The sequence below is a fragment of the Hylobates moloch genome, unplaced genomic scaffold (assembly GCF_009828535.3).
Source record: "Hylobates moloch isolate HMO894 unplaced genomic scaffold, HMol_V3 SCAFFOLD_9, whole genome shotgun sequence".
Lineage (NCBI taxonomy): Eukaryota > Metazoa > Chordata > Mammalia > Primates > Hylobatidae > Hylobates > Hylobates moloch.
Window position 1 is genome coordinate 92,413,841 of NW_026652284.1, and position 26,886 is coordinate 92,440,726.

The 26,886-nt window shown below is 35.1% G+C and overlaps 1 protein-coding gene across 2 annotated transcripts in view; it reads right to left on the reverse strand.

Moving 5' to 3' along the window:
- Positions 1-17,034: 17,034 nt before the first annotated feature.
- Positions 17,035-26,886, reverse strand: part of CSMD3 (CUB and Sushi multiple domains 3) — a 1,208,741-nt gene continuing 1,198,889 nt past the window's right edge. For both annotated transcript variants that reach the window (XM_032760296.2, XM_032760295.2), the window contains 3 exons: positions 25,224-25,311; positions 22,431-22,566; positions 17,035-18,595 (listed from right to left, as the gene is read on the reverse strand). In XM_032760296.2, the coding sequence (XP_032616187.1) occupies positions 18,436-18,595; positions 22,431-22,566; positions 25,224-25,311 (384 nt within the window). In that variant the 3' untranslated portion in view covers positions 17,035-18,435. The remainder of the gene's footprint in view (positions 18,596-22,430; positions 22,567-25,223; positions 25,312-26,886) is intronic.

The following is a 26,886-nucleotide window of genomic DNA, read 5'->3' on the forward strand; positions in this document are numbered from 1 at the left end:
GAAGAAAATGCTGATGTTTGCAACAACATGAAACAACCTGGAAAACATTATGCTAAGTGAAATAAATGAAACTGCTCTTCAACAGTTTCTTTGTAAACCAGACACCAAAGGAAAAATACCACATGATTTCACTTAATGTGGAACCTAAAACAACGAAACTGATATATGCAGAGAATAGAATGGTGGTTACCAGAGGCTGGGTGTGGAAGGAATGGGGAGATGACGGTCAAAGGGTGCAAAGCTTCAGTTAGATAAAGGAATAAGCTTCTGAGATTTATTGCCCAGCATAATGACTGTATTTAATAATAATGTATTGAATTAATACATTTCAAAATCACTGAGAGTAAATTTCAAGTGTTCTCACAACAAAAAACGTATTTGAGGTATTTGATATATTGTCTTGCTTTAATTATTCCAAATTGTATACATGTATCATAATATCACTTTTTACCCCATAAATATATGCAATTACAGTTTGTCAAATTACAATAAAATCTAAAAATATTTTAATTACTGAATTTTAAAACTTCATTCAGTAATTAAATAACCACATGTTAATCACTGGGAAAGCGAAGATGAATAACACATTATTCTGACCCTGTGAAATTTCAATCTTGCCTAGAGACAGTTAATAATCAACTGATGGAATGCATTTAAAGTAGTTAATCATATAAAATTTTACAGGCCCACTGAAGAGCAGTTTAATTTTGCCTCAGTGGAGGTGTCTGCAAACTTGATAAAGATTTACTGAGAAGGCAGCATTTGACTTGGATGATGAAGAAGAATCAAATTTTGAAAAGGAAAGTAAACAGTGTGTGCAAAAACATTGAATTGGTTTGCAATAGTATGAAAATGCTACTTGTTCAACAACCTTATTTTGAACCCAAGATCACTTTGCAATCAGATTAATTAATCATCAACGCAATATTTCTTCAAGATTTCACTGGATATCTTTACAGAATCTGACTTGTTCATTTTTTGAATTGGGAAATATTTTCTAAGCTAAGTTTTGCTTTCCGTGCTTTTACTCCATTCTTTTTTTCTCAGATATTGACTCAAACTAAAGTGAGATTTTATAGTTATTTATTGTTATTTAAAGTTATTTATAGTTAGTTATTGTTTGTCCCATTTCTGCCCTTAGCTCAAAAATCTTCAGAACATTGTTAAAATGGATAATTTTCATATATTTTCAACAAACTGAACAATTTAAAATTAATACAATGGTCATCCACAAGTGGTCCTCTCAACTACTATGTAATGCTTCAAATATTTGTTTAGAATAGCTAAAAAAAGAATACAATAATAAAATTATGAGTCAAACACAAAAATGAAAACATTTACCTGAGCTATATTTTTTATTCTTATAGTTCCTGCCTTTTTTCTTTCCTCAAATATGAAGTTGATGGGCTAAAATTAATTAATAACTGAACAGGTGATTGTGCAATATTTATTGTGTGATTACTGCATGCTTTCCACTATACTTGTATCTTTAGGAAATATATAGCAATTATACATATGTATGTATGTGTGTGTATGTACTACAAGTAATCTTTCCTTGAGGGCTTTTTAAATCTGTATGTGCAAACAAGATTAGTTGAATAGCAATTTGTAAGCTTGCTTATAACCGTTGCATTGTATTGTGGCTGTTTTTTAGAACAAAAGTTGTCAATTACCTTTAAGAACTTACCTGATAGAAGCAGGTGAATAATTTAAAGTGTTTCTGCCTACTTGTGAATGTTTATGACCCTGGTAGAAGAATCTTACCAGACAGTAGGCAAAAACAAACAAACAAACAAACAAACAAACCTGACAAAATGACCTTAACTTTGTCCAGTGAATTTAAAATTTGCTCCTCAGGATTCTCGAGCTTTGATTCTAGTTTCCACAAACTTTCAGGCTCTTGGGGCTATAGTTGGATATGGCTTCTAATGCGCTGTTACGTAGTGTGATCTGCCTCTTTTTCCTTGAGCAAAGTTGAAATAGGTTGATATTAACAAAAACAAAATCTCAAAAATAAAAATCAAATGTTAAAAAATATCAAGAGAAAATAGAAGAACAATATAAAGTGCAAATGTAACAGTGTGAAAACATTCCAGACTAGTTGCTTCTGAAGAGAAGTTGTCCTTAGTGTTCACCTGTCTTACCATCTTCTTTTCATATTCTGCGTATTGTAATGGACAACCCAACTGCCACATTTAGCTTCTGCAATACCAATTAAAAGTGAATTCCAAGTCAAAATTGCTCTCCCAATCCCATGCTTTATATCCATGATCCAGATATATAACTACCTATTTGAGATAGAAGTGAATCCCAGAAACTCAATTACAACTGAACATAAAACCTCCTCTCCTATGAGAATCAACTTGAATGCTTCCTCATGTATTTTATTTCGGCCAGTGTTAATCGTTTTCCATGGTGTTCTTTAGCTGAAGGACATTGATGCTGGCACATTTAATGTCAAGTAAATGCAAAATAGTTGTGTGAGATGAGAAAAATTATACTCAGTATTAAAGTACATATCGGTACAAAGAAATAAAATTAGTATTAAGTAGTTTTTAATTCACTAAAAAGTTGACATTGGTTAGTTACTAACACGCTTTCCAGAATAAACGTAGAAATTGATGAAGAAAATTGCCTAGAGAACACTGATGGGATATTCATCTTAGAGTCACTTATCATTTCATTGTTAGGATATTTCCAAAAACTTCTCCCTATATAAAATTGATATAATAGATATCAATAATAATAGATAGATACAATAGGTATGCTTGATGAAGAATAGGTAAATTTCACCTAGGATTCTAAATTACATCTAGAAATCCATAAATTTCTCACATCAAAAACCTTTACATAAAGATTTCAAATAAAAAATTATTCTTAGTTGAGCAAATTTTTATAAATAGCCCAATTATTTAAAAAACACAAAGCATTTGAATTCTTACGCAATTTATATCAATATCAGTATTATTAATGTGATTTCCACCTTAGTTTATATTTCCCAGAAAATACCTTTGAGAATGGTTACTATGTATCCTTCCTGAATATTGTATATCATTAACACAAATAAAGCAGAATAATTTTATAAAGTGAATCCTTGAGTAAAGAGAGGAGCTTTATTAATTCAAAGAACATTTATTTAGCCTTTATTTTATGCTAGTTACTATAGAAAAAGATATAAATACCTCTTTTACAGAATTGCTACAAAAATGTTAAATTTATATTTTAATTTTATATAGAATGCTAAATACATGTTTACTTCACATATTCCCAGGTAAATAATGGATATAAATAAATATTCATCTTTTCTTCTGCTTCAATTCCAGCCTCCTTCACTGGAATGAGACACAAACATAAATTAAGATTCAATCTGGCCGGGTGCGGTGGCTTCACGCTTGTAATCCCACCACTTTGGGAAGCCGAGGCGGGCGGATCACGAGGTCAGGAGATCGAGACCATCCTGGCTAACATGGTGAAACCCCGTCTCTACTAAAAATACAATAAAAAATTAGCCGGGTGTGGTGGCGGGCACCTGTAGTTCCAGCTAGTTGGGAGGCTGAGGCAGGAGAATGGCATGAATCCGGGAGGCGGAGCTTGCAGTGAGCCGAGATCGTGCCACTGCACTCTAGCCTGGATGACAGAGCAAGACTCCGTCTCAAAAAAAAAAAAAAAAAAAGATTTAACCTTAGAAGGGTCCACACCATTTAAACAACAATCAGAGCTTGCATCACATAAATACATTAATATATTAGCTATAATTCATGTAGATAAGAAGGGTTATGAGACCATAGAGGATAAACAAACTTGCTTTGCTTAGAAGAGTGAAAGCTACTAAGGCTAGATGGTGAAGAGGATTAAATAGTAGGAAAGGAATGTAAAAAGAAAATATATTTCTGAGCAGTTTCTCTTACATATGATTCTTTGCCAGTAATATGCACTTAAAGTAAAATATTATCTCCTGACTGTCCTCTGAAAGGTGGCTAGTTATTTACTGATACTTTGTATATTTTCACCCAGTCACCTTTGTGAACTACAGTGACTAGGGTGACAGAATTCTTGTCCTGTAACTAACGCCCATATATTGTACCAAAAAAAAATTGGTATTTGTGAAAAAATATTATTTGAGTTATAATGTGTTATTCTCTATGACTGCATATGTTAAACATGATATATCAATCAAGATTAATAATTTGTGTGAAATATTTGCTTAGTTGAAATATTTGGTTAACTTAGAGAAAAGCTAACATGTGGACAAATTATAACCCCAAATAATTATATGCTGATATATATCTTCCCAACATGCCAAAGGTGATACACATCTTTTCTTTTTTTCTACATTAAATTCTAAGAAATGATAGCAGTCTATGTAATGCTAATACGCTTTCCATAGTTAAATGTTTTAGAAAATATTTCATTTTTATTTTTGTCTTTGAGATTCACATTATTATGTTAAATGTTTTGAGAATTTCTTGGGGAAAAATGCTCTATTCAAGGTTTTTAAAACTATTTTTGGTGCAGTAATGTTTTTTTGTTTCAAAAAAACATCTGTTGAGCATTTTGATCCATATTGGTATCCTGTGAAACATAATATGGGAAGTGCTAGCATAGAGGATTAACAATACTGTGCATATAACCTATTGAAGTATTGAAGACATCGTATTTATCTAATGCGTATTGAAAAGTATATTGCAAAATGGTAACATTAAAAGCTGTGAGAAAACATCCAGTGTCATTCATTACAAGTGGGAGTTTAAAATGTCTCAAACCTATTTTGTAGGGAGATCCTGCAGTCCTATCAAACTTTCTAATACATCACGCGCTTTGGCCTAGCAATTTCAGTTCTAGAAATTTAACCCATGTATATATTGGCACATGTACAAAATACAAAAGTTCAAAGTCATTTATTACATTATTGTTTGTAATAACTTGAGATTGAATTGCTAATGTAAATCTTCATTGTTAGGAAACTGTTTATATATATTGTACTATATAAACATTCGATAGAATGAGAAAGCTTTCTGTGTCTTGAAAATATCAAGATAAATTCAATAAAAAGATGAGATGCAGAAAAGTATGTGAGAAGAGAATGGTAATGTTGGTAAACACATGAAAGGAAATAGTCCCTTCTGTACACACAAAACTATCTCTCCAAGAATAAAAAACAAATTAATAGGACAGGTTTATGAAAATTAATGAATATGGGGGACAGAAATAGAGGAAGAATTTGTACTATATCTTTTTATTCTTTCTAATATTTGAAAAATGTGAATGCATTAAAATGGAAAAACTTAATTACATTCAGTTCTGCTCTAATATGGTATGTGTGTTGCTAAAAAAAAAATCACTGTTGGCAGGACCATGCAATAAGATCATGCTATAAGGAACTACGACGTTTGTAACGAAAAATAAAGTTAGGGGCATAACAGTTAAGAATTTTGTCACTGGCCGGGTGTGGTGACTCACGCCTGTAATCTCAGCACTTTGGGAGGCCGAGGCGGGCAGATCACCTAAGGTCGAGAGTTTGAGACTAGCCAAACCAACATGGAGAAACCTTGTCTCTATTAAAAATACAAAAAAATTAGCCGGGCATGGTGGTACATGCCTGTAATCCCAGCTACTCGGGAGGCTGAGGCAGGAGACTCACTTAAACCAGGGAGGCAGAGGTTGCGGTGAGCCGAGATCGTGCCTTTCTCCCCCACCCGGGCAAAAAAAAAAAAAAACTATTTTTCAAAAAAAAAAAAAAAAAAAAAAAAAAATTGTCAGTGGCACATGAAACAAAAAGAACAAAATCTAACAAGAATGATAGTACAGTTTTGCACATGTTAAATACTTAAGGAATGCATAAATACCACAATGATTATGGAACTTTATCTTGAGAAAAACCTCAAGTGTGCTTTTGGAAGTGTGTATCAGAAGGCATGCAGCTTGTGAGTTATTGTGTACAGGGGGAACAAGGAGGATCTGAAATCTGATGGACAGTTGTCACAGTAGATGTCAATGGGTGTGTCCCCTGACATGCATGGTGAACTAAGGTAGCTGGTAGGATATTTGCATGTGAGTATTTTTGCGTACTTCTATTCAGCTAGCTTCAACAGAGTACAGTTGTCTGAGTTCACAGTTGTCTGTGGTTGGGGAGTCGGGTATAAACAAAGGCAAAATTCCACTACACTCAAATTGTTGCCTTGAAATGTCAATCACAATGGAACAAATTCAAGTTTTCAAAACAAGTGTTATTGAAGAGCTATTAATTTTCACCATGTAATTTTTTTCACATATTAAACTTGTGAAAAAATTTACTCTGTTGATTCATAAAGCTTCTTAAAATTAACATTAACGTTTCACACTTTAAACTCATTACACATAAATTTGACTTTCACTCTCTAAATATTTGTGTATATCATTGTTACCTACACAGTGTCAATTGTGTTCTGAGAGTTGGAAATGAAATTGCAATTTAAACAATAAGGTATGGCTGGATTCCATTACTAGAATAGTGTACCAAATCCTTTATACATGAAATTTGAGGTGTACTTTCCCAAAACAACTGCTGCTAGAATTTGCCATTACCTACATGGAACAGTGGATAGGGACGGAGGGACATATGAACACCAAAAAGGACTTTAAATAAAGAAACCACTTATTAAGTTACTATGTTACTGGGTAAATTTTATGGTTTCTACTTTTTTATAGTTCTAAGAAATATTTAAAACGGTCACTTAATAATGATGCCTGTAATTAGTTACATGGTACAATCCAAGGTAAAAGTACTTGAACTACATCTTAACAAGAGAAAATGAAATGTAAAAAACAAATAGATTGGATAATGTAACTGCTTTGAGGAAAAAGAAATTGATTAACTCCATAAGCTCAAAGCAATAATAATAAAAAAGCAAACTTCTCGTCAGATTTTTTTAAGGTTTTAAAACATGTTCTATAAAGTAAAACATCTACCATTACAGTTATTTGGAAAGAAAATTATTTTCTAAGACATATAGAATAAACATAAAAATATTGACTAAATTCTACTTGGTACTTTAGTTACATTTTTAGAGGAAGTTTCATTTGCAAGGGAAAATTATCTGTTTGGCCAATATTCTTATTCTAGGCAATTTTGATGTAATGCACGCAACAAAAGTAAAATGAAACTATACTGATATTTGACAAAAATCATTGATTAGTCAACGAATTCATCATTTTTTCTCAATTTTTTAATTGTGTAGGCAATTTACTGTATAGAGGTATTACCTCTTTTAATCTTAGGGGTTTTTCTGTGTAAAAGTCTTGAAACTTTTAAAAACTATTTTGATTGTTATCATATTGATTATCTACAAAGATACAGTTCATACAGGTGTCTCCTGAACTCAGTCTTTTTAACTATGACCTGCAGGGCTGTATATTCTTCCAAGCAAAGTTATCATCATAGTAACATCTTAATTTTTAAATTTAACACTATTTGATTTTTTAAACTATTATTTTTATAATGAAATTAACATATATACACTCTGAGGGGTGGAATGAAAAATTAAAATCACACTTCGGATAATATCTAACTACTACTTACACTTTATTTTTTGATTCAAGATATTTATGTTTGTATGCGTGTATATTTGGGAGATACAAAAAAGAGACAGAGACAGAGAGACATATAGATACACTGGGGTTTTTGGTTTGAACGTCGAAGTCGCCACATTGTTAAACTTTGAACCTAATTTTCAATAATTAGTTATTCATGTATGGTGATTTATAATGCAATCCGAGATCAGTGAATATTTATGTCGCTCACACATTGGTGTCTAGTGATATATTTTTCATGATATGCAAACAATGCATAATTTGAAAAGCCAAGTTAAATACTCATCTGTGATTATTTACGTAGCATGTTAAGTAGAATTACAAAGCCAAAAGGAATACTGATTTCCCTTATTCAATAGATAGCATATCACTAAATATAAATTTGGCCTTTGTCTCACTGTCTTATCTCATTGATTTTTATTGAAATTATAGGTGCATTTTTTTTCAATTTAAGTGCAAATGATGTTTTATAGAGAAGGTATTGATTAATAAAGATTCCTAAGGGAATATATACATATGAAATAAAAGGATAAAGTATACATTTCCCATTAAAATTGTGAACAGCCTATGATTATTTTGTCAAGAAATATCCAAGTTTTTCATGATATTAAAGTCATCTAACACGCAGTTTTCATAGTAATTCATTCCATCAAATTCTGAATAATCTGAAAATATGTATTGATGCCACACAGCCCAAATCATTTTTATACCCCTTAATTATTAGAATAAAATAAGGTAGTGTCTCATTCAACAGACCAAAATTTGTCAAGTTTCTCTATAATTCACAAAAGTTAATTTTAACTTATAGAAAGTAGTAAAAGCACACATAGACATACATAGACATCACACAGCTATTGTGTGGCACCTTAATATACTTTAATAATTTTTGTACCTTAAAAAGACATCAAGTTACAAGTTAAAGGATAAGATCTATGTGGTTTTTTTTTATTTTTATTTCTATTTATTTTTTGAGATGGAGTCTTGCTCTGTCGCCCAGGCTGCAGTGCAATGGCGTGATCTCAGCTCACTGCAACCTCCAACTCCCAGGTTCAAGTGATTCTCCTGCCTCAGCCTCTAGAGTTGCTGAGACTACAGGAATATGCCACAACACCTGGCTAATTATTGTATTTTTAGTAGAGATGGGGTTTCACTATGTTGGCCAGGCTGGTCTCAAACTCGTGACCTCAGGTGGTTCTCCCGCCTCGGCCTCCCAAAGTGCTGGGATTACAGGTGTGAGCCACTGAGCCTGGCCATGTTTTTTTTTTTATTTTTATTTTTTCAGTATCCATTACACCTCGTAGTACACATTTAAAATTAGAAGATATTTGTTATTATCAATAAATTAATTGACTAATGACATTTTGTTATTTTTACCCACTCCTTCCCATTTGGAATTCAATCTTAAGAGTTCATTGCCTTCATGCTGGTATTTGGCAACTGATATAGTTCCCCACACAAAGTTCATGTTGAAATGTAATCCCCAGCGCTGGAGTTGGGGCCTGGGGGGAGAAATTAAATCATGGGAGTGGATTTCTCATGAATGACTTAGCACCATCCTCTTCATATTGTCCTTGCAATAATGGGTGAGTTCCAAGAGATCTGGTTGTTTAAAAGTGTGTGGCACCTCACTCTTCCTTTCTCTCTCTCTTGCTCCTGCTCTGGCCATGTAACATGTCGACTTCCTGTTCACCTGCTGCCGTGATTGGAGTTTCCTCAGGCCTCCCCAGAAGCCAAGCAGATGCCAGCATCAAGCTTCCTGTACATCCTGAAGAACCATGAGCCAATTAAACCTCTTTTCTTAAAAATTACCCAGTCTCAGGTATTTCTTGATAGCCGTGCGAGAATGGCCTAATAATATAACCAAGCTTCAAATTAAGCCCTCCATTTTGCTGTCCAGTAGCATAAGGAGCAGACTACATCTTCTTCCCTGTCCGTTTGCTATGTACTTGTAAATTTCAACCTATAAGGCAGGGTTCCTATTCTGGTACGCAGATATAATTCAGAGTTTGTGATCTTGAAATGAAAAAAGAAATTACACCTTTATCTTCACTGATATTCTAAATAAAATATAGTACTTTCTTCAACCATAAAGATAGGCGTAAATAATTTCTTATTTTGTCATTAATAAAAATCACACATATTTTAAGGTCATGTTTAAATGTTATGAATATCTCATAATATTGCTTATAATCACCCCTTTTCAAAATTACCAAAATTAATTAGCCCCCTGCTTACTTAATTATTCAGTAATGTGTATATATGTATTAGTATGTATTAATGTACATATATGTATATTAATATGTAAAATATTTTTAAAATATTTTGTAATTATTTTATTAAAGTTAAGTTTCTGTGTGCTTCATTTTATACATTTAAAAGCATCTCTGAAAAGGAGGCCATAGACGTCAAAGAAGTCCTGGATTTCTCTACTGACTTTAATTAGCTTAGTGTTAACTTGCTAATTGGGATTACAAAGTTGTTATATTCCTCAGATAACATATCTCATTCTAATAAATTCTTTCTGGAGACACAAAATCTTAACTCAAGGTGGTGAGGAAGACACTTGTAGAATAGAAAAACTTTAGGGTTCCCTTTAATGTATACCATATAATTCTCTCTATGTAATTGTTTTTGTATATTTATCTACATATATCTCACCGGTCTTGCCAGAGCACAGAGGTTCATTGCTATTATGACAAGTATGATAATAGTGACAACCAAGGTTTGGATCTGATGAGAGTTTAAACACAAATTTCTTGTTTTGTATTTTACAATTTGTAGCTATGAATTTGAATGTACAGGATATATACTGGTTTCAAGAATAATAAAATTATTACACATGGGGACTTATTAAAAGTTGGAAAAGTATCTGGCAGGTGTTCACTAGTTCCATTGTTCTGTATACTGAAGAATGAAATCTAATGTCCAGTGGCTATTTCTATTCCCCAGTAACTTCTAAATCTGTTCTGAAATTACTGTAGAACACCAAGTTCATGAAAAGTGATGACAGAAAGATATTTCTTAGATTTTACAACATGTATATCTTCTCAGATCAACATTCCCTTATCTCCAAAGTCATCCTAAAAAAAAGAAGCAAGTCAATATTTCTTTCAGCCAAAATTCAAACCACACATTATAAATTATTTCTTAGCCTCATGTGCTTCTGTAATTCTATAGAAGAGCTTTTTAAACCTCACTTCAACTATGCCTGCTTTTAATTTATAGATATTCACAGATTAATACTTTGACAGGCAATACATTCTCACTTTCTTTTAAAAGAGAGTATTATCTGGTTATTTTACTGGCTCTTTTAGACAATGTTTTGCCCTTTTTTCCCCCCTCACTTGTAAGTGAAAAGGACAAATAAGATAAATCTTGCCTATTGGTCTATTTCCACAATCACTCATCAGGCTCCAGTATGAAGAGACTGAGTGGAAGCTGCATCTTCTCTTTAACATTCTTAAACACATGGGAAGTGCAATGAGCCTCTTAAGGCTCTTTAAAATTACTTCCATTAAAATTGCTGCTCACTTTTGAGAAGACTAAGGATAAAAGGAAAAGAAAAATAGCAAAATAAAAAATAATAAAAGACTGAAAAGCAGACAACATATAAGACTATTAAGAAAGGCAGTGATGAGAGGGTTACAGAGAAGAGAACACAGTAAGATGTGTGAAAGTGGTTAAAATACAACATGACTATCTGCAGCAAACTACAACTCTCAAATGTCAAGTACTGAAAAATTAGATGATCTCCAAGGGACAGGGCAGAAGATGTATCCAAAAGCTTTAAGTTCAAAGAAATTATTTAATTAAAAAAATTTTGAGATTCCCAGGCAAGGTGGCTGAATAGGAACAGCTCAGGTCTATAGCTCCCAGCCAGACCAATGCAGAAGGCAGGTGATTTCTGCATTTCCAACTGAGGTACCCGGTTCATGTCATTGGGACTAGTTAGACGGTGGGTGCAGCCCATGGAGGGTGAACAGAACCAGGGTGGGGCATTGCCTTACCCAGAAAGCACTAGGGGTCAGGGAACTCCCTCCCCTAGCCAAGGCAAGCTGTGAGGGACTGTGCCGTGAGGGACGGTGCTATCCAGCCCACATACTATGCTTTTCCCACAGTCTTCGCAACCCACAGACCAGGAAATTCCCTGGGGTGCCTACACCACAAGGGTCCCGGGTTTCAAGCAAAAAACTGGGCGGCTGTTTGGGCAGACACCAAGTTAGCTGCAGGAGTTTTTCTTCATACCCCAGTGGCTCCTGGAACGCCAGTGACACAGACCATTTAGTTCCCTGGAAAGGGGGTTGAAGCCAGAGAGCCAAGTGGTCTTGGTCAGCCGATCCCACCCCCATGGAGCCCAGCAAGCTAATATCCAATGGCTTCAAATTCTCGCTGCCAGCACAGCAGTCTGAAGTCCACCTGGAACTCTCGAGCTTGGTGGGGGGAGGGGCGTCTGCCATTACTGACACTTGAGTAGGCGGTTTTCCCCTCACAGTGTAAACAAAGCTGCCAGGAAGTTCAGAGTGGGCAGAGTCCACCGCAGCGCAGCAAAGCTGCTGCAGGACAGACTGCCTCTCTAGATTCCTCCTCTCTGGGCAGGGGATCTCTGAATGAAAGGCAGCAGCCCCAGTCAGGGGTTTATAGATAAAACTCCCATCTCCCTGGAGAGCACCTTGGGGAAGGGGCGGCTATGGGTGCAGCTTCAGCAGACTTCATCGTTCCTGCCTGCCAGCTCTGAACAGAGCAGCGGTTCTCCCAGCACAGTGCTCGAGCTCTGCTAAGGGACAGACTGCCTCCTCAAGTGACTCTCTGACCCCCATGCCTCCTGACAAGGAGACATCTCCCAGCAAGGGTCGACAGACATCTCATACAGGAGAGCTCTGGCTGGCAACTGGAGGGTGCCCCTCTGGGACAAGGCTTCCAGAGGAAGGAGAAATCTTTGCTGTTCTGAAGCCTCCACTGGTGATACCCAGGGAAACAGGGTCTGGAGTGGACCCCCAGCAAACTCCAGCAGACCTACAGCAGAGGGGCTTGGCTGTTAGAAGGAAGAGAAGAATCAAATAAACACAATAAAAAATGATAACGAGGAGATCACCACTGATCCTACAGAAATACAAATTACCATCGGAGAATACTATAAACACCTCTACACAAATAAACTAGAAAATCTAGAAGAAATGGACAAAGTTCTGGACATATACATCCTCCCAAGACTAAACTAGAAGTCAAATCCCTGAATAGACCAATAACAAGTTCTGAAATTGAGGCAGTAATTAATAGTCTCCCAACCAAAAAAAGCCCAGCACCAGATGGATTCACAGCTAAATTATACCAGTTACAAAGAGGAGCTGGTACCATTCCTCTGAAACTATTTCAAACAATAGAAAAAGAGGGACCTCCCTAACTCATTTTATGAGGCCAGCATCATCCTGATACCAAAACCAGGCACAGACACAACAAAAAAAGAAAATTTCAGGCCAATATCCCTGATGAACATCCATGTGCAAATCCTCAATAAAATACTGGCAAACTGAATTCAGCAGCACATCAAAAAGCTTATCCACCACAATCAAGTTGGCTTCATTGCTGAGATGCAAGGCTGGTTCAACATACACAAATCAATAAATGTAATTCATCACATAAACAAAACTAATGACAAAAACCACATGATTCTCTCAATAGATGCAGGAAAGGCCTTCAATAAAATTCAACACCCCTCCATGCTAAAAACACTCAATAAACTAGGTATTGATGGAACATATCTCAAAATAATAAGAGCTATTTATGACAAACCCACAGCCAATATCATACTGAATGGGCAAAAGCTGCAAGCATTCCCTTTGAAAACTGGAAGGAGACAAGGATGCCCTCTTGCACCACTCCTATTCAACATAGTATTGGAAGTTCTGGCCAATGCAATCAGGCAAGAGAAAGAAATAATGGGTATTCAAATAGGAAGAGAGGAAGTCAAATTATCTCTGTTTGCAGATGACCGGATTGTATATTTAGAAAACCCCATTACCTCAGCCCAAAAACTCCTTAAGCTGATAGGCAACTTCGGCAAAGTCTCAGGATACAAAATCAATGTGCAAAAATCACAAGCATTCTTATACACCAATAATAGTCAAACAGAGAGCCAAATCATAAGCAAGCTCCCATTAACAACTGCCACAAAGAGAATAAAAAACATAGGAATACAACTTACAAGGAAAGGGAAGGACCTCTTCAAGGAGAACTACAAACCACTGCTCAAGGAAATAAGAAAGGACACAAACAAATGGAAAAACATTCCATGCTGATGGATACAAAGAATCAATATCGTGAAAATGGCCATACTACCCAAAGTAATTTATAGATTCAATGCTATCCTCATGAAGCTACCATTGACTTTCTTCAAGAATTAGAAAAAACTACTTGAAATTTCATACGGAATCAAAAAAGAGCCTGTATACCCAAGACAATCCTAAGCAGAAAGAACATAGCTGGAGGCATCCTGCTACCTGACTTCAAACTACACTACAAAGCTAGAGCAACCAAAACAGCATGGTACTGGTACCAAAACAGATATACAGACCAATGGAACAGAACAGAGGCCTCAGAAATAACACCACACATATACAACCATCTGATCTTTGACAAACCTGACAAAAACAAGCAATGGGGAAAGGATTCCCTATTTTATAAATGGTGTTGAGAAAACTGGTTAGCCATATGCAGGAAACTGAAACTGGACCCCTTCCTTACATCTTACACAAAACTTAACTCAAGATGGATTAAAGATTTAAACTTAAAACCTAACACCATAAAAACCCTAGAAGAAAACCTAAGCAATACCATTCAGGACATAGGCATGGGCAAAAATGACTAAAACACCAAAAGCAATGGCAACAAAAGCCACAACTGACAAATGAGATCTAATTAAACTAAAGAGCCTCTGCACAGTAAAAGAAACTATCATCAGAGTGAACAGGCAACCTAGAGAATGGGAGAAAATTTTTGCAATCTATCCATCTGACAAACGAGTAATATCCAGAATCTACAAAGAACTTAAACAAATTTACAAGAAAAAACAACCCCATCAAAAAGTGGACAAAGGACATGAACAGGGAATTTCAAAAGAAGACATTTATGTGGCCAACACAATATGAAAAGAAGCTCATCATCACTGGTCATTTGAGAAATGCAAATCAAAACCACAATGAGATACCATCTTATGCCAGTTAGAATGGAGATTAAAAAGTCAGCAAACACGGTGGCTCACTCCTGTAATCCCAGCACTTTGGGAGGCCGAGGCCGGCGGATCACAAGTTCAGGAGATTGAGACTATCCTGGCTAACATGGTGAAAGCCTGTCTCTACTAAAAATACAAAAAATTAGCCGAGCATGGTGGTGGGCACCTGTAGTCCCAGCTACTCAGGAGGCTGAGGCAGGAGAATGGCATGAACTTGGGAGGCAGAGCTTGCAGTGAGCCGAGATCGCGCCACTGCACTCCAGCCTGGGTGACAGAGCAACACTCCGTCACACACACACAAAAAAGTCACGAAACAACAAATGCTGGAGAGGATATGGAGAAATAGGAACGCTTTTACACTGTTGGTGGGAGTGTAAATTAGTTCAACCTTTGCGGAAGACAGTGTGATCCTTGATTCCTCAAGAATCTAGAAACAGAAATACCATTTGACCCAACAATCCCATTACTGTGTATATACCCAAAGGGTTATAAATCATTCTACTATAAAGACACCTGCACTCTTATATTTATTGCAGCACTATTCACATAGCAAAGACTTAGAACCAACCTAAATAACCATCAATGATAGACTGGATAAAGAAAATGTGGCACATATTCACCATGGAATACTATGCAGCCATAAAAGGAATGAGTTCCTGTCCTTTGCAGGGACATGGATGAAGCTGGAAACCACCATTCTCAGCAAACTAACACACAGGAACAGAAAACCGAACACCGCATGTTCTCACTCATAAGCGGGAGTTGAACAATGAGAACATATGGGCATAGGGAGGGGAACATCACACACTGGGACCTGTAAGGGGTTGGGGGGCTAGGGGAGGGATAGCATTAGGAGAAATACCTAATGTAGATGACGAGTTGATGGATGCAGCAAACCACCATTGCACATGTATACCTATGTAACAAATGTATCCCAGAACTCAAGTATAATAATTAAAAGAAAAACAGCAGAAGAGAGAAATTAAAAAGTGGAAGAAAAAGGAAAAGCAAAAACACAAAGAATTAAAAAACGATGAAGAACAACAAGTGGAATTATAGATGTGAAATGAGTGAAAGGTGGAGGTAACAAAGTTAACAAAGAGCTACAATTATATCAAGAACTATACATTTCTAAAGCTAAAGTGTAATAAACAGAGATAGACTATACAGGCTGGAGTTTGAGGTTCTGAAAATATAAAGACATTGTGTTTTGTAAAAAAGAGTTATCTAATAAAATTGAACTTAGTAACTTGTAATTTGAATTTATAGAAACTTAGTAAGTTTCTTGAATATAGATTTTTACACATTCCATTTATTTGTGGAAATCCTCCATCCTGACAAAAATACATTTGTTTTTGAGTATTAGTTTAATCTATTCAAAAAGTTTTGAGTTCATGTCTATAGAGCATGCTAACATACCTTTATGAAAATATACTACAGAAATATTAGAAATCATCAGATGTAACTAAATTTAGACAGTACTGTTAAATATTAGCATTTAAGGAAACTTCTAAGATGAGGTTCTTGTTCTTTTTTCTAGAAAACCATTCATTCAACATAAGATGAAGTTCTTATGTTACTACTATATTTACTTGGAATCAGTTTCCCAAAAGTGTCATAGTTGAGGAAGTATGGAATTTAAAGAAGAAAAACACTCATATTTCATTATTATGTTGCTAACTAAATGTATAGAATATGCAGTTTGGGAACTTTTAAAAACAACAAATAAATGGGCATTGTTCATTCCTTTTACTAACCTGAACAGTTGCAGTTTATTTTTGGAAAAAAAAAACACATTTTACAAAAGCAATTATCCATTTTTATTTTGTTTACATTGCACTGAAAATTTACATCATACTTTTACAAAGTTTCTTTTCATAAAAATATACTTCTTTACAAAAGTGTATGCATTAATATAAGAGGAGTAGCCAGTTGCAGAACATTGTTTAAACAAGATCTTAAATGTATTAACCTTAACATTAATGAATGAATCATTGTTATTGCAGTCATTTGAATAAACAAGAATAAATAACTGATGGCATAAAATTTAAAACTGCATCCTGCCAGTAGAGTACAATGTTGAGAAAATTGTATGAATTTCCAAAACAATGTATCTCAAAGTGGTTTACAAGAAATTCACTAAATGTTGTAGAGATAGATCCAAGCAGCGCTCCCAGGTGCAAGGGTTTCTCTTAGGCACTCTGTCTCATGAAACAAAAAGTTGAGACTGTTCACAGAGTTATCCATATTTGAAAGGGACAGCAACAAAGAGTTAACACTGGGTACATGATCGTATTCAATGAAGTAAAACATACTATAAAAGGAAGACGATGACCTATTAAATAAAAATGCTGGCATTACTGTATGATACAGTTTAAGTGAGCCACCAATAACTTACAAATACATATCTTAATTTGACAATGAAAAAAACCTCTTGTATCTGAAACTTGGTGTTTAAGAATAAAGGTACAGAAATTTAAAAATATATAAAAATATGATAAGCCCACAATTTTAGGCAATAAATTTATATTGGTGATTTACAATAATAATTTTTTTCAGTCATTATGTTTAGTGGCTAGACCAAAATACTTTTCTAATCCATTGTTAAATGAAAATTAAAAGTGTCAAAATAACGTTAAATTTGAAGACTCAACTGGAAGGAAATGTAGCTATAAATAGAGTAGATTATTAGGACATTTTATTTGGTCTTTCAAAAATATTGTAAAATAAAGGATGGTAAGTTTGGTGTCTCAGATAACTGCAAAATAATAATTTTTCTAGATAATTTTTGCCAGCCAAATGGTTTTTGGGTGACAAAACATGCTGAAGCTATCACATTTGGGATTAAAAAATAATAAAAATAAACAGGAAAAAACCACATTGAAGCAAGGAGTTAAACACTACCCCACAGCTCACTGAATAATACTGGTTACTCCATAATGGGGAAATCGGGAAGGTAGCATGATGAACTTGCCCTTTGCAGAAGCTATGACAACCAGTCTAAAAGAAGAAGAGCAATATGATACTAAAAAATAAGAAATAGAAAGATTCAAATTGGAATTGGCAACCTTATTTCTTCTGAGGCACAAACTAGCTCATAAACATTTAAAGTCATAACTCAGTCTTAAATAAGGAAAACAATGCCTCATTTAACAAGAATGAATGGCAGATAGAGTCGTATGAAAGACAGACTTGTGGGCATGATGTAGCTCAGGACAGTTAAAGAGAAGTCAGTGATCTATTGACTCTTGTAAGTATAGCTCTTATTTCTACCCTATATCTTTTTTTTAAACCCAGTCCCTCTAATATAGTTTATAAAGCACAGAAATACTGATAGTGGATGCTCCTCCAATATATGCAAATAAGTTTATGTTTTAGAATAATCTCCTTTTTAAAAAAAGCAAATAAACTGTGAGTAAGCACTCTCAGAGTGCAGCCAAATTTCTGTAAAACTCTCCATGGTAAACATGAAGAATTATGGTCCAGTTTATGAAAAAACACTCTTCTGTATCATTCCTCAGGAAAAGGTGACCCAGCAAGTCCTGAAAAGTGTGCTTTAATTTGTTTAGCAGTGAACTAAATGTGCACTGTTTTGTGTGTCGATTTCCAAGCTTCTGAAGAAGGCAAAGTTTGCCTCGTTATACCATTGTGCAAACCGTGTTCAAGTTGGGATCAAATCGTACTGCCTTCCCTTCCACTGACTTTGCGTTGGTGTCATACATGGGATTTTCAAAAGCTGCTTGGCCATTGTTATTTTCATGAACTGAACATCCTGTATACTGTGTTTTAGGTGCAGTCCTGTTGATGAGAACATTGATTAGCTATGTGTTAACTTTCTTCCAGAAACAGCAGACTACAGCTCAAACATAATGTACCATCGTCAGCAGATAACGTAACTTAAAAATATTAATTGAGACATCATAAACACAGTAAGTCAACTTGAACAATTTCCTTGTTACTTTAAAAACCTGAGTGACTTTTAATTTTACATATATTACATATTTATATACAGCATCAATATTAGTAACATAAATATAAATAAATGATATGATGGCTATAATAAATTTTCTTACAAAATTAGAAATTATGACTTATCATTTATAGTATAAATAATAATGATGATGGATTTAATTCTCATCACTATTTATTTGTTCACCAAATATTTACTGAACATCTATTATGTGCCAGTCATGATTCTAGGCATTGGGTATATCATTTTTAAAAAAAAAGACTAGTCTTTACTTTCAGGGAGTTCACATTGTAGTGATAGAAAACAAGAATAAATTAAAATAAATAAAACCAAAAATAGTAGGTAATGAGAACTGTTATGATGAAAAGGAAAATGGTTAATATGAAAAGTAATTGGAAGCCACTTTAGGAGAGGTAATAGAAAAAAGCATCTTTTAGGAGGTAACATTTAATCTGAAACCTGAATTATAAGTCGGTTTCGCACAAAAAGAGAAGGAGATTCCCTGAAGAGTACACAATTAATGCTGAGGCCTAATTTGGAAAGGTACTTTGGAGTATCTCAAAACATGAATGCTCAATTTTATTTTTTAAATGGTATACATTACAGCACGCAAATTCAAAAATTCAAAGAAGACATGGCTACACTCATACTCAAGTCATGAAAATAGCTTCTAAAGGATTACTGACAGTTAACCAGACACATGAATTTTGGGTTGGCTGGTAGAGGATGCTGGTCTTGAAATTCTGATTCATTTCTTTATTTCTTCCACCTTTGACTAATGCTAATCTAGTTTATCTTTCCCACAAAGCATGTATAACTTGCTCACATTTGTAATGGAAAAAAGGCAGACTTGCTGCTATCTGTTTCTGGGGCCTAATTCCTGAAAGGGATATATAAATAAATTTGTTTCTCAACTCTGTTTATACTGAGCAATGAAATTTCAACTATTAATTTTATTGTAATTTATAATTGCCATTATATTATTTTACTATCACTAATGCATTTTTCTGAATTTATCTATATTTCAAAAATATTAGGTGATTTCTATGACAGTAATTGTAAAAGAAACTACCTTAGGTTTATTGGGAGAAAGCTAATAACTTGCTCTTACTAAATGTGTCTAATACCATAACTCTACTGGCTCACATTTTTTTTCCAAACTAGATCTAAAATAAAAACCAAAGCAACACCATTGCCTTCTACTTAGGTAATAATCATGAAGATACAAAATAATTGCCCCTTCTAAATATTCAGCAACTTGAAGGAAAATATGACCAAGTTTTAAAAATTCACACCATGAATAAAATTTAACTCAAAATGAATCAAAGCCCTAAACACAAGAGCTAAATTCATAAAACTCTTAGGAAAAACACATGGCCTTGAATTTGGTAATGGTTTCTTGGATTTGACATCAAAAGTACAAGCAAGAGGAAAAAAAATAAATTTAACTTCATCAAGTGGAAAACTTTTGTACATCAAAGAACACTCTCAAGGCAGTGAAAATACAACCCATGGAAAAGGAGAAAATACTTGCAAAACATATATCTGATAAGGGCCTAGTGTCTAAAATATATAGAGAACTCTTACAACCAAATAAGACAAACAACCTAATTTACATATGAACAAAGTATTTCAATAGGCATTTCAACAAAAATGCACAAAGGGCCAACAAGCACATAAAAGGATGCTCAACATCACTTATAATTATGAAAATGGAAATCAAAACCACAATGAGATACAGCTTCGCATACACTAGGATGGCTTTAATAAAAAAACAAAAGACAAAAGCCCCCCAAACCCGGAAAATAACAAGTGTTGGTTAGGCTATGGACAAAGCAGAACCTTTATCCATTGCCAAAAGGAATGGAAAATGCTGCCGCTGCTGTGCAGAACACCTTGACGGTTACTCAGTAAATTAAATATAGAATTGCCACATATTCCAGTAATTTTATTCCTGGGTATATACTGAAAAGAACTGAAAATGAGTGTTCAAACAAAAACTTATATGCAAATGTGTACAGCAGCACTATTCACAGTAGTCAAAAGGTAGAAACAACTCAAATGCCCATCAGTTGACGAATGGACACATTCATCCATACAATGGAATATTATTTAGCCATATAAGAGAATGAAGTACTGATGCATGCTATAACATGGATAAAATTTGAAAACATTTTGCTAAGTTTAAGAAGCCAGATACAAAATGTCACATATTGTATGATTCCATTTATGTAAAACATATGCAGAATAAGCAAACAGATTTGTAGTTACCTGCAGCTGGATGAGGGGAGTGAGGAGTGACAACTTAATGAGTACAGCTTCCCTTTGGCATTTTTGGGGTTCCAAAATATTTTGGATATATACAGTAGTGATGGTTGAATGGCACTGTGAATGCACTAAATGCCACTGAATCGTAGTCTTTAAAATGGTTAAAATGATAAGGTTTATGTTATATCTATTTTACTGCAATTTTTAAAAAGTTGACTTAGGTTGTCCTATAAATAAATTTAGTGATGATTATTCTTTATTTATTAATAAAATCTGATATTGGCTAGACCTAAGTAGCTGGTAATTCACACTCAGTACACATTTACATAATATTAAATAAATCATTCTTAGATGTTGCAGACTGACCCCAAATAAAAATAACAATTTTGTGGTGGCTCACGCCTGTAATCCCAGCACTTTGGGAGGCCGAGGCGGGCGGATCACGAGGTCAGGAGATACAGACCATCCTGGCTAACACGGTGAAACCCCGTCTCTACTAAAAATACAAAAAATTAGCTGGGCATGATGGCGGGCGCCTGTAGTCTCAGCTACCTGGGAGGCTGAGGCAGGAGAATGGTGTGAACCTGGGAGGCGGATGTTACAGTGAGCCGAGATTGTGCCACTGCACTCCATCCTGAGCGACAGAGCAAGACTCCGTCTCAAAAAAAAAAAAAAAAAAAAAAGAAAGAAAATATCAATTTTGGAGGAAAGGCAGGCATTTAGGTTATAGCCATTTAATTATCTGGCTACCCACGTATTTTTTCTTGATAAGGGATTGTCCCAAATAGTGGGGATACAGTAAAGCACTCACCAGGATTTGTAATGGACTGGGAGAACAGAATCTACTAATAATATGTACAGCTACATATTAGATCTATCACAAATATATTAATTACAATTCATCAAAAAACAACAGAAGATGAATGAGAAGATTAGAGGATTTTGCAATCTGTCTGCCTGGGTAAAATCAGTTAGTATTTTTACATGAACTAAGAGGTTTGGACACAAGCTTCTTCTTAGTTTTCTAAATATATCTGGCAGCAGATATTACCTCTCCAATTTAAACTTTAACCTAGATTTTCTATCTCTAAAGTCTCACTATAGATAATGTAGAAATAACTTTTACAATTAGGTCCATGCCAAGAAATCGACAGGCAAAAGAAAGGTTAAACTGAATGCTTGTGCAATTTAATAGAGCACTTTTGTTATGTTGCATGTAATGTTGCAGGGGTGGTTAGGGGAAATAAGTTTTTCAATGACTATGACAATAGTTAGCACACAGACATTTCAGCAACTCAGAAAAAAATTTGAAATTAAGTTTTCAGCTAGAGCAGTAGAAATAACATGAAAAATAGATTTGGGAAACATTTTGTAGTTAAAAATCTATGAGCTTACCTTTGTTTATAAAGATAAAATCCAAATCCTGCAAATATAAGTGCAAAAAAAGGCACAAGAATAGCAATGGCCACAGAACTACTATTTGTACCATGAGGTTGATTTGAAGAATTTGAACCTTCTGACATATTCAGTCCTACAAAATAAAAAATAAATTATAAATAGAAAATCAACTCTTTTATCATAATTAATTTCTACTCCTATGAATCAATTAATTTCTTCCATTCTCAAGATATCTACCCGGAAATCACATAGTAAACAAAAATAATTCATGAAACTCCTTCAACTTATTTTCACATATGTTTGCACAATGCCTCTTATGTAGAAGATATTTTTCCAGGAAAGGGTACAGACTAAAAAACAAGCAGAGCCACTGAACTAAGGAGTTTATACAATAGTGGGAAGACGTATGGAGATACTAATAAGTGTATATATCAAGCATGAATTAATGGTCAATGTGCTTTAGAAAGGAAAGGAGTAATTCTGGAGGATATAAAACATAGGTTTGGCTTGAAAAATCATCATAAGCCTAGAATGGGAAGGTAAGTGGCTTAGGTACCTAAGCCACTTGTGGATGTGACAAGCACTGACATGAAATAGCAGTGGGAGGTTAAAACAATAAACTATGGCTAGACTCTAAAAGGGAATAAATATCATTCTGACAAACTCAAACTTTTCTTTCTTTTCTTTTTTTTCTTTTTTCTTGAGACAGGGTCTCACTTTGTCACCCAGTCTACAGTGCAGTAGAGTGGTCGTGGCTGACTGTAGCCTCCACCTCCCTGGCTCAAGCGATCTTCCTGCCTCAGCCTCCCAAGTAGCTGGGACTGCAGGCACATGCAACCACACCTGGCTAACTTTCGTATTTTTTGTGGAGACAGGATTTCACCATGTTGCCCATGCTGGTCTTGAACTCCTGAACTCAAGTGATCCACATGCCTCAGCTTCCCAAAGTGCTGGGATTACAGACATGAGTGATGGCGCCCAGCCAGAGTTACTATCCACCTCAGTGAGGAACAACTGAAGGTGTTTAGAAATAAAAGACGCAGTGATATGACATGAGATTTAGAACACAACTGTAGTACTATGGACTTCAGGGAATACAGACTGGAATCAGGTGTAGTTAGAAGATTGTAGTGACAACTGAGATAAAAAAAAAAAAAGGGAATTAAAATTTAAACTAGACCACTAGGAAGTGCATGGGACAATAGATTTGAGGAAGATTTCATAATGAAAATTAACAGAACTTGTTTATGTGGATGTAAGAGGCAAGAAGACACAGGATTACAAGTATTCTACTTGAAGCTCAGTAAATGCCGATGGCATTCGCAGAGTTAGGAAATAAGAAAAGCCAAGTTTGTCAACACATTTGCACAGGAATGAGGGAAAAGGAAATGGCAGTTCTTTCTCAAAAGGAAATAGTTCCTTTTTTGTGGGTTCTGCTTCAGACTTGTAGTGTTTGAGACACTTTGGAGAATATTACATGAAAATATTCAGGACTAAATTATACAACTGTGTAAATGCACTATGTTAATGAGTGTTTTGTCCTGTTTTTAAGATGAACACAGGCAGTATGTGATGTAAATGGCATCTTATTATTTTTCATGTAGAGAAAGCTAATTTCTCTTTTTGACAAACAGTTACATTTAACTAAACCTCACCTTTGTCCAAGTTAAAGAAAATTAGTATCTTATTTTTTACCTTATTTTTCCTATGACTTAGTACAGCTATGTAAAAGTTCAAAATTTTTAAAAAAGTTCATTTTTGGCTGGGCATGGTGGCTCACACCTGCAATCCCAGCACTTGGGGAGGCCAAGTCGGGCGGATCACCTGAGGTCAGGAGTTCGGGACCCACCTGGCCAACATGGTGAAGCCCTGTCTCTACTAAAAATACATAGCCAGGAATGGTGGCTAATTCCAGCTACCATGGTGGTTTGCATGGTGGCCTGTAATCCTAGCTACTCGGGAGGCTGAGACAGGAGAATCCCTTGAACCCGGGAGGAGGAGGTTGCAGTGAGCCAAGACTGTGCCATTGCACTCCAGCCTGGGTGACAAGAGCATGACTCTGTCTCAAAAAAAAAAAAAAAAGTTCATTTCTTAAAAGATAAATGTCAAACAATAATTTTTAGAGCCTGAATTTATTCTTTGTGTATCCCTGTCACAGTATAATAATGGGAGACAGTATCATAGGAGAATTATACACCAAAAGCTATGTGTATAAACACATTCTTGCAAGACCATTAAAGGTTTATATACATATAGAAGAGTTGGAAATAAGAATGACAAAATTCTTTGCTTCCCACTGCAGAAAATTTACATATTTGAAGAGAACCAAGTCCCCAAAAGGGGCCCATTCCTCAAAGTTATTTTCTCTTTCCAGACTCTATGAGTTTCTCAAAGTGTCACTACATTTTCAGAGGAGTGAAAACTGCAACAATATTCAAACTGAAGAAAAGTCGCACAGTTCTCATGAGATACAATAAAATAATTTACAGTTTAATATTTTCTTTTTTATCTATATCACTTTTTCTCCTTTTTATGTGCTTAAAGGCAAGCCAGTTTGTCATATTTATTAGAAATACCATGAAAATCTAAACACTGTACAGAGTTGGTACATAAAGATCCAATATTTTGAAGAATGTGATTATTTAAAAGGGCTATCAAAGGTATCAATGCATAGTCCTGGCAGTGCAGAATTTACAATGTAGTAAGTGTACCTAATGTACAGAATCCACAGTCTTTTACGATGTCTGGGATAATAAAAGAAGTTCATGAAAATCAAAATGAATACATTACCCAGTCTTTGTAGGCCAAATTGTCCATAATCTTTGCCTTGAATAAATCCTTGAAATACATAAGTAGCTCCATCAGGCTCAGCAGAAACCTAAAAATATTTAAAGAACCAAATATACTTGAATACTGGCCATAGCTATATTTTCCCAGCCTTAATAAATACACAATTTTATTCTGAAATAAATATTATCACAAGTTCCTTTCTTCTATATTTTCCTCCTTTGCAAAACATAGCACATTGTGCAAATTTTCCATCATTAAAAGCAAAAGTAAATTTTCTAATTTGAAATAATTATGATATACAAAAAAGAGGTTGGTTATTAATGTATGATATAGACATCTGCTGTCAATAAAAAGCAATGACATGCAGAAATACAGTGACCAATTAAAAATTAAAACATAAAAATACTGTACTTAGTAAATTCTATTACTGTTCCACATCCCCGCTCTCCCAACCTTCGTGAGAAGAGTTTACTCCCTATCTCACTGAGTTGGGCTTGGTCCTGTGACTTGCTTGGGCCTGTGGAGTGTGGGGGTTGGGATTGACAATAGTTCAGTTGCAAGCCTAGGCCTTAAGAGCCATACTTCCCATCACACCAAGTGGAAGAAGCCAGCCACAAAAGGCCACATACTATATGATTCCATTCATATGAAAGTCAGAACAGGGAAATCTATACAGACAGAAAATAGATTAGTGGTTACTCAGAGCTGATTTGAGAATGTAACGCAGAGGTTGATAGCTAAAGGCTGTGGAGTTTCTTTATAACATGAAGTATTGTAGTCTGGGTGAGGTGGTTCACACTTGTAATTCCAACACTTTGGGAGGCCAAGGCAGGTGACTCACTTGAGCTCAGGAGTTTGACAACAGCTAGCCAACATGGTGAAACCCCCGTCTCTACTAAAATTACAAAAATTAGCCAGGGGTGGTGGCGTGTAGCTGTAATCCCAGCTACTCAGGAGGCTGAGGCAGGAGAATCGCTTGAACCTGGGAGGTGGAGGTTGTAGTGAGCTGAGAACATGCCACTGCACTCCAGCCTGGGCAACAGAGTGAGACTCTGCTCAAAAAAAAAGAATTTTAAAATCAGCTATGATGAGGGTTACGTATATGTGTACATATATTAAAAACCACTGAATTGGACATTTTTAAATGGGTGAATTGCAGGATACGTGACTTATATCTACATTGAGCTGCAAGAAAAAGGCATAGGTCAATGGATTTGAGCTTATTTAAGAATCACAGCTTATTTCAGAACCACTTGCCCCTCTGAGAGTTTTGGACTTCTGACAAGAGAAGTACATGCTCTAGGCAGCAAGTGCCCTTTCAGACTCTGCCCCAAAATGAGATGATGACACATGAAGACCTGGACTTAATACCACAGCCTCAAGTAGTGCCTCCACAGCTAACCGATTACAAATGACAAATAACTACATACTTATTATTGTTTGACCCAGAGGCTTCATGGCTATGTCTAATGTTGCCAATGCTAAATACTACATGCACCTTACATTTGTATAAAATATTATATTTAAAAAATACTTTACATGCCTAATGTAATTTGATCTCATAAGTAAAATAGGAAATGTTACATTTCAGCAATTCCTACTACTATGTAGTAAAGTGATATATCCTGAAGTTTGTGTTAATTAATAGCAATTAGTTACCTAA